Source organism: Ipomoea triloba, chromosome 15 (genome assembly GCF_003576645.1).
Source record: "Ipomoea triloba cultivar NCNSP0323 chromosome 15, ASM357664v1".
Lineage (NCBI taxonomy): Eukaryota > Viridiplantae > Streptophyta > Magnoliopsida > Solanales > Convolvulaceae > Ipomoea > Ipomoea triloba.
Window position 1 is genome coordinate 23,334,955 of NC_044930.1, and position 9,287 is coordinate 23,344,241.

The 9,287-nt window shown below is 37.1% G+C and overlaps 1 protein-coding gene across 4 annotated transcripts in view; it reads left to right on the top strand.

Annotated features, from left to right (window-relative positions):
- Positions 1-587: 587 nt before the first annotated feature.
- Positions 588-9,287, top strand: part of LOC116006512 (serine/threonine-protein kinase tricorner) — a 9,980-nt gene continuing 1,280 nt past the window's right edge. For 3 of the 4 annotated variants that reach the window (XM_031246919.1, XM_031246922.1, XM_031246923.1), the window contains exons 1-12: positions 1,866-1,978; positions 2,054-2,259; positions 4,086-4,260; positions 4,468-4,551; positions 4,663-4,904; positions 5,094-5,334; positions 5,893-5,972; positions 6,496-6,580; positions 7,117-7,248; positions 7,322-7,435; positions 8,290-8,334; positions 9,052-9,136. In XM_031246919.1, the coding sequence (XP_031102779.1) occupies positions 2,129-2,259; positions 4,086-4,260; positions 4,468-4,551; positions 4,663-4,904; positions 5,094-5,334; positions 5,893-5,972; positions 6,496-6,580; positions 7,117-7,248; positions 7,322-7,435; positions 8,290-8,334; positions 9,052-9,136 (1,414 nt within the window). In that variant the 5' untranslated portion in view covers positions 1,866-1,978; positions 2,054-2,128. Of the gene's footprint in view, positions 721-795; positions 1,002-1,865; positions 1,979-2,053; positions 2,260-4,085; positions 4,261-4,467; positions 4,552-4,662; positions 4,905-5,093; positions 5,335-5,892; positions 5,973-6,495; positions 6,581-7,116; positions 7,249-7,321; positions 7,436-8,289; positions 8,335-9,051; positions 9,137-9,287 lie in introns of those variants that run through there. The other variant, XM_031246920.1, reaches the window with a different exon arrangement.

Genomic DNA, 9,287 nt, shown 5'->3' on the forward strand with positions numbered 1-9,287 from the left:
GGAAATGACCAAAATACCCACGCTAATCGGAGTCATCGTTTGCTTCTCGACAGAACAGTGCCGAATAGAGTTATGTGACCAAAAACAATTAATTTCAGGGATCAAATCGATGAATACGAAGTTAAGGGACATTGACAGTTTGGAAACAATTGAAGGACCAAATTGGTGATTTACCCAAAAAAAATAGTGAAATGACGTCGTATTGGACCCAAGTCCACCTTCCAAGGTGCAAGGTGGACCTGGGTCCACGGCATAATTTGCGGATTTAGTAGAAGGTAACTACAAAGGTGTGTAGTGGTCCACCTTGTTTGGATTTAGTAGAAGGTAACTACAAAGGTGTGTAGTGGTCCACCTTGTTTGGATTTAGTAGAAGGTAACTACAAAGGTATGTAGTGGAACTTGCAAGATGGACCTGGATCCATGACATAATTTGCAGATTTAGTAGAAGGTAACTACAAAGGTGTGTATGAATGAGACTACTTTTGTATCCACTTATGTATACAATGGAGTCTCATACCGTGTACAAAATACAAATTAATAAAGAAGTTAGCAAACCAAACAGGGCATAGCATAAGAAAAGCCAGCTGTCAAAGTGAAGTCCATTTGTTAGAAGGGAGCTGTCAACAGCACTGGATCCAAACCCCTCAACGCATATACTGCTTCTCTCTGCTCACTGTTGCTGAGCTCGTCTTCTTTGCTTTGCTTTGCTTTGCTGATGAGGTAAATTCACTCCGCCTTTTTCACAAACAATTCGTACGCACACATGTATATGTATTGATATCGGCAGATGTCCAGGTAAGGAGAGAGAGAGAGAGAGGGGGAGGGAGAAGGGCGGAGAGCGAGTTGGTGTTTGTTTTAGAGAGAGAAAACATGGAGGAGGAGCACTGCGAGGAGGAAGTGCTTGGCTCGAGCTATACGATGGAGAAGGTCGCCGCCGCTAAGCAATTCATAGAGAACCACTACAAGAATCAGATGAAGAGCATCCAGGAACGCAAGGAAAGGTGAGCGTATGTGCTTGCGTGCGTTTGCTTGCGTGTGCAGAGTTGTTTGGGAATACGGACGCGCCACTGGCGCAATTAGCTCGATGCTTACTCGTTTCTGCTGTTTTGCGAGATCTAGAGTGTCGTACTAAAATTCCGTTTGTGGCTCCCTTGGATTTCGGTATTTCTGAGGTTCATGTTCATCGATTAAATTTGGTTAGGTTTATGGGTTTGTTAATTTATATGTGTTCATGTTAGATGGGCGATACATAGGAGAGGCGAGGCTTTATTGATTTAGTGATTCAAGCTATTTAGACGAATGCAGTTGAAGTTGTGCATTGCGAAGTTTAGAACTCAATGTTTTAGTGTTCTAACTGAAGATTACCACATCTACTTATTTGGAGAAAATGCTTCTCATTTGATCTAAACAAAAGCTGTATGTTTTGAAGGCTTTCTGCTATTCTCTGNAATGACGTCGTATTGGACCCAAGTCCACCTTCCAAGGTGCAAGGTGGACCTGGGTCCACGGCATAATTTGCGGATTTAGTAGAAGGTAACTACAAAGGTGTGTAGTGGTCCACCTTGTTTGGATTTAGTAGAAGGTAACTACAAAGGTGTGTAGTGGTCCACCTTGTTTGGATTTAGTAGAAGGTAACTACAAAGGTATGTAGTGGAACTTGCAAGATGGACCTGGATCCATGACATAATTTGCAGATTTAGTAGAAGGTAACTACAAAGGTGTGTATGAATGAGACTACTTTTGTATCCACTTATGTATACAATGGAGTCTCATACCGTGTACAAAATACAAATTAATAAAGAAGTTAGCAAACCAAACAGGGCATAGCATAAGAAAAGCCAGCTGTCAAAGTGAAGTCCATTTGTTAGAAGGGAGCTGTCAACAGCACTGGATCCAAACCCCTCAACGCATATACTGCTTCTCTCTGCTCACTGTTGCTGAGCTCGTCTTCTTTGCTTTGCTTTGCTTTGCTGATGAGGTAAATTCACTCCGCCTTTTTCACAAACAATTCGTACGCACACATGTATATGTATTGATATCGGCAGATGTCCAGGTAAGGAGAGAGAGAGAGAGAGGGGGAGGGAGAAGGGCGGAGAGCGAGTTGGTGTTTGTTTTAGAGAGAGAAAACATGGAGGAGGAGCACTGCGAGGAGGAAGTGCTTGGCTCGAGCTATACGATGGAGAAGGTCGCCGCCGCTAAGCAATTCATAGAGAACCACTACAAGAATCAGATGAAGAGCATCCAGGAACGCAAGGAAAGGTGAGCGTATGTGCTTGCGTGCGTTTGCTTGCGTGTGCAGAGTTGTTTGGGAATACGGACGCGCCACTGGCGCAATTAGCTCGATGCTTACTCGTTTCTGCTGTTTTGCGAGATCTAGAGTGTCGTACTAAAATTCCGTTTGTGGCTCCCTTGGATTTCGGTATTTCTGAGGTTCATGTTCATCGATTAAATTTGGTTAGGTTTATGGGTTTGTTAATTTATATGTGTTCATGTTAGATGGGCGATACATAGGAGAGGCGAGGCTTTATTGATTTAGTGATTCAAGCTATTTAGACGAATGCAGTTGAAGTTGTGCATTGCGAAGTTTAGAACTCAATGTTTTAGTGTTCTAACTGAAGATTACCACATCTACTTATTTGGAGAAAATGCTTCTCATTTGATCTAAACAAAAGCTGTATGTTTTGAAGGCTTTCTGCTATTCTCTGTTGTTTGACTCTGTCAAATAAGTAGACTGAGGAGTCTGTTAGAGCAAAAGTTCCTCAATTGAGGTCAATGTTCTAATCAGTCTAGAATGGGCATGTTATAGTAATATCCTGAGTTCCTGACTAGACATTGTTGAAGTCAATGATGACTACGTTTTCAGATGGTCTCTTGAGTCTGTGTTAGAGCAGAAGTTATTCAATTGAGGTAAACGTTCTAATAAGTCTAGAATGGGCATGTTGTGGTATTATCCTGACTAGTCACTATTGAAGTCAATGATGACTAAGTTTTCAGATGGTCTTTTGAGGGTGATACCTATTTATGAGACAAAAGAAGCCAAAAACTAGTAGAAATGGTTGAAATTGTGAAACCAGCTGGCACTATGAGATACGAACCCAGGCTTATCGAAATTCTGAAATATTTGGACCAAAGATCTTTTCATTGAAAAAAGGGAGGCAAAGTTGAAGTTTAAGCACTTTTCAAATATTTGTGTGAGCCATAAATGGTCCTTCACGGATTAATCATGGAGGTTGTCCAAGATGAGGCTTGTGTTGCACACTCGTATGTGTCTACATATTATGGAAAATGGCAAGAGCAATAATGAAAAATAAATAGAGCATTCATTGAGACTAAAGATGTGAAGGATGAGGAGAATTTAACTTATCCAGTCAAGAGAGATCACTAGTTCACAACTAGGGACTGTGTTGCTATTAAGACAATACCACGAAGCAGCATTTCATTTTCTAGTTTTATTGTTTTTCCCCCCATAAGTTTCTATCTTCTTCTTCTTCTTTATTTTTTATTTTATTACTTTTGTCTTTGAGAGCAACTGACCTTCAAGTTTTGATTTGATAAATCTAATGGACTAATGCAACTATCAAGTTTGTCGTGGCACATCGGATATCCTAGAACTACAAGTTTGCAGCGAGCTTCATAGCTATGATTTTATTGTGCGAAAATGCTTCACTTTTCCATTATCTTGTCATATGTGATTTAATGAAAAAGTTGCCAATTGGGTTTCTGTATTTTTGCAAAAATGAAGATATTTATAGCTGTGTAAAACTCATAAAAATTGAGCTTCCCTAGATATTATTGCCTTTTCTATTGTTGAAATGTCCCCCCACCCCTTTCTCTATCTTCTTCCTTGCTGAAATAGCTATTTTCTTTCTTCTTGCTTATATTGTATATTGATTGTTAAAATTACCTAGATTTGGAAGTCTTTTGGTATTAATAAAATTGGAAACTTCATCCTGCGGTAACATTGTGGGGAAAGTGCATTAATAGGGCACTTGTGCTCTAGATTTGGATTATTTATTATTTATTTGTTTGTTTGTTTGTGTTTTTTGGTAATGTCACTTAGTATTGATAATTTACTTTACCTGTAGGCGGTGGATCCTAGAAAGAAAACTAGCAACTTCTGATGTGCCTAAAGAAGAGCAAATAAATCTGATAAAGGATTTAGAAAGAAAGGAGACTGAATATATGAGGCTGAGGAGGCACAAGATATGTGTGGATGATTTTGAGCTTCTAACAATTATTGGTAGAGGAGCCTTTGGTGAGGTTCGTGATTTTATCACATTGATATCAGTAACTGCACATGACGTTGAGCATGATTAAATCTGCAATTTCTAGTGAACTTTTACTTCTAAACTAATTTGCGTATGATTTTATTGGGAGAAGTTTGGTATGGATGAAAATGGGCAGTGGCGAAACAATGTTGAATTGGTTATCAATTGTGTGATTTTATTTTTCAAATTTACATTGCAGGTCAGGTTATGTAGAGACAAGAAATCGGGGAATATTTATGCCATGAAGAAGTTGAAGAAATCTGAAATGCTCACAAGAGGACAGGTGAAGAATCATTCTACATGCCAGACGATTTGCATATTTAATAACTTTCTTGATTTGGACGTGTTTCATTTAATAACCCCTCTCTGACTAACTTTGGTTTTCTTTTTATAGGTGGAACATGTGAGAGCGGAGAGAAATTTACTAGCAGAAGTGGCTAGTCATTGCATTGTAAAACTATATTACTCATTCCAAGATGCTGAATATCTTTATCTTGTGATGGAGTATCTACCAGGTGGCGACATGATGACTCTTCTAATGAGAGAGGATACATTGTCTGAGAATGTGGCTAAATTTTACATTGCTCAGAGTGTACTTGCCATAGAGTCAATTCACAAGCATAACTATATTCACAGGTGTACTTTCAGCTTCTGACTGTATGAGCAGACTGTATTTAAAACTTGTCAAAAATTGAGTGCATCTTTTTAGTGCTTCAAATAAACTGTGTTGAATTTATTATTTTCCTTTAAAGTGCATCTTTTTAGTGCTTCAAATAAGCTGTGTTGAGTGTCTATTTAATGCACTTTTCCCCCCCTTTTCTGTAGGGATATCAAACCTGATAACCTTCTTTTGGATAAAAATGGTCACATGAAGCTCTCTGATTTTGGTCTTTGTAAGCCCCTTGATTGTAGAACTCTATCTACGTTAAATGAAAATGAAGCCATGGATGATGAGAACATAAGAGACCCAATGGACATTGATGGCAGCTTCCCTGATGCTGGCAATAGTAAATGGAGAAGTCCCCGTGAACAGCTTCAGCATTGGCAGATGAACAGAAGGAAGTTGGTATGACATATTGCCTATGATCTTATTTGGTTTTGACATATTTGATATGCTTAGTCTGATGGGAATTTAAAAAATGACTAGTATTTGAAAATTTGTATTGCTGTCTTAATATGCTCAATCAATCTGAGGTGTCCGTCATAGTTATCAAATGCATGCTTCTTATTCTCTTTAACTTCTAACTACTATTTCTTTCAATCATACAAAACATGTAAGTTTAGTTTCTAATTTTTCACACTTAATTTGTGACTACTGTCTTATTTTGTGACTTTAAAGTTTAAACTGAATTGCAAGATGATCTGAAATAAAAAGAAATCTTGAATTTGAAAGATGTTTGACTGGATTTTGCTGCAAGTCTGTCTCTTATTGATGACATTTTACCATATTTCTGATTGACCACTTCTGCACACAAATGAAGTCAGGTCAATCTACAAATTAGAAGGCTGGGTTGTTCACTAATCCATTTAAGATATGCCTTTGTGACCTGAACTTTTGTTCACTGCAAAAATTATTCTTCCTTCCTAATTATGACCATATTTTTTTCTCTTTTCATTTCAAAAGGCATTTTCTACAGTGGGCACGCCAGACTATATTGCTCCTGAGGTTCTGTTGAAGAAAGGATATGGCATGGAATGTGACTGGTTAGTTATTAGTATTATTTATTTATTTTTCCATATCATACTGCACAATCTTTAATATGTTTTTTTGCTTAGTTTTTGTATTTTTGTGTGTTTGTTTTTCTGTGTTTGTTTTGTTTTGTTTTGTTTTGTTTTTGGGTGCATTATCTAATGAAAATGGCTTCTTGTTGAATTGCTGCATGATGTTTCTTTTCTCAGTTTGCTTACCATGCAACTCATGGTCATTGTTATGTGTCAACTCTTTTGTGTGTGTGTGTGTGAGCCTTCTCCTTGTTACATGTTAATTTGCTAGAAAGTATTTTTTACATTTGTCCTAACAGATAGGAAATGCATTTTGGGGTCTGATTGTACTCCAGATATGGCAATGGTATAATAGGCATAGCTTTCTTTTGCTGTTATTTTCTGAAGTAGAAACTGCCCAGTCTGTTTTAGTCAGTTCTGGACAACACAATCTGTTATCATGAGAAGTGAAATAATACGCTTTTAATGTTGTTTCTTGTCTGTTTATATATTACACAACATGCAGGTGGTCCCTTGGTGCAATTATGTATGAAATGCTCGTTGGTTATCCCCCATTTTACTCAGATGATCCCATAACTACTTGCAGGAAGGTAACATACTTGCTTTGAACTGCAAATAAAACACACATGCTGACATGCTCAATCTATCCATCTAGGTTTCTTTTCCATATTGCCTAATTATCATGACCAAAAGTTGGCCAAAATTTGTATTCGAGTATAGTTCTGTTTGAAATGCCCACCTTCTGTGGAGCTGTATTAATTCATATATGCTATATGGATATGTATGAACCTTTGTACAAGCGTTTTATGCAATTAAATGAAACTTTAGGCCTACAAATCGGTTATATTGGGGTTCAGACCTCCAAATACCTATTTCTACCAGCCTGAATAGGGTGAAAATTTACTAAGAATATACTTCTTCTGGACTCTGCTTTGAATTTAATATACTAATGTTTATGCTATAGATCACATTTACAACTGAAATTTGAAATCTACAATCTTTATAACATGATAGGAGAATTTCATGTGTATGAGATAGTAACAATGCTGAATGATGTTTGCCACTTGTTGCCAAATTAGTGCTTTGTTGTCTGCATCCTGAATGATCTCTTGTCATGTACTGGCAGATAGTTCATTGGAGAAATCACCTAAAATTTCCTGAAGATGCTAAACTGTCACTTGAAGCAAAGGACCTGATATGTAGATTGCTATGTGATGTTGATCATAGACTTGGAACTGGTGGTGCCAACCAAATTAAGGTACTGTTTTGATCAGTTGTTTGTCACCAGCTTATTAGTTTCTTCACTGCTCATTACAAAGTACTTGTATCAGGCTCATCCTTGGTTCAATGATATTGTGTGGGATAAGCTGTATGAAATGGATGCTGCCTTCAAACCAGAAGTTAATGGGGAGCTAGACACTCAAAACTTTATGAAGTTTGATGAAGTATTTATGCAAACCTCATACTTTTCTTTTCTTTTCTTTTATAATTTCAAGTATCATGATTATACTTCTCTTTTTTCCTGTTAGATTACTAAACATTAGACTGTACCTATGTTTTTTGATAGTCTTATTTCATTTTAGCTGATAGATTTCTAATTCTACCGAATTATCTTCATGATAGTTGTTTTGGTGTCTTGTAAAAGACTGACCATAGGCATGTGTAGTCTGGTATGCAGCATTATTGAGGCTACATACCTTGCACTTTTAGGCTTGTGTTCCACATAAGCTATGATAAGGGCAAGTGGCAACTGCACTGACCATACATCCTGAGTTCCTATTCAACAGTAAATCATCATATGATATTCTTGCATAGTATGATATCCAAATCACAGCTCTTCATGCTTAACTTTGTTGCTAACATCTGAGATATCACTTAAGATAGTTGTGGTGATATCTCACAACAACAATTACTTTGGCTTTTGAGCATTGGTTTGTTATGCTCAAGAACTAGGTTTGTAATTTCCATGTTCCAGGATCCATTCGAAAAATTAACCTTGGTTCCCACAAATTGTGTTTGCCTTATTTCAACATGTTTTGGTTTTTTCCACTCAGTAAATGATACTTCTTTTTTTGTGCATGATAAAACTATATGCTGTAATATGCTAATATGGTGAAGTTATTTTGATAAATCACTTCCATGCATGCACATTCTGCATGTTTCTTCCTCTTTACCACATCTCTTGTAATTTTGATACATTGTTGAATGTTGACTACTTTCTCATTTTATACTTTCTCATTTTATACTTTGAGTGTTTTAAGACTTAACTCTGTTATTAAATTTCTGGACTTCTCATTAGTTGGATCCTCCACCTGCAAGAACTGGATCTGGACCTTCCCGTAAGGTTTGCAACTTTTGTTCTCATCTTTACACGTTTAAGTCCTTTTACATACACAATTTTCCTTCCTATGCAAGAGTATAAGCAGTAAGAAGTATATGTTCCAACTCAATTAAAAGCTCAAGTGGTTAGTAAAGATACACAGTATATTTATATTTAAACAGACATTTCAAATAAATTTGTAAAAATGTTTAATACTACGACACCAGATAGTAGTAGTTGGCATTGTAAGTTTTTGATAATTATATGAAGTCACATTTGCCAAGGACCTTGTGGTCCAGTGGCATCAAACCCTTCCCTTTATACGGGAGGTGGTGGGTTCGAGCCTCAGTGAAGTCAATACTGACTCTTGTGCTTCAATAGGTTGAGAAAGTAGTTATGAACAGATACTGCATTGTAATAGAGTTAGTAGTATTCAAAAAAAAAAAAATGAAGTGACATTTTATACTTGGTTTCATAGGTTTGAAAGTGATCTGCTGACCTAGAATTTTCATGTCTAGAAAACTATTCTGTTTGCACTAGGTTTCTCTGAAATGGAAACATTTTGTAAGTCTTATCTCTTTTGAGAAGATCTCCTTGAAGTTGTTGCAATGTTATTAAATTGTTCTGTAAATGGTATAGGCTAATTCTCAGGATTAGCACTGGTCTAATAACTGACTATTGAATGCTTGTTCCAGAAAGAGAAAAGAGAGAATCTAATAGCCTTTGTAATCTTGCTTTCAGATGTTACTGACTTCCAAAGATTTAAGTTTTGTGGGCTATACATACAAAAACTTTGATGCTGTGAAGGCACTGCGCAACTCTTCTGGTGAGTGCCCTACTCAGTCTTTGCAGCCACCCTTATACTTTTCACATGTGCAAATGCATTTTTCATCTTAACAATACATCAGTTAAAACATTAATTTTGTCAGAAACTTGCAACACAAACTTCTTCTCCCCCCCCCCCCCCCCCCCCCAAA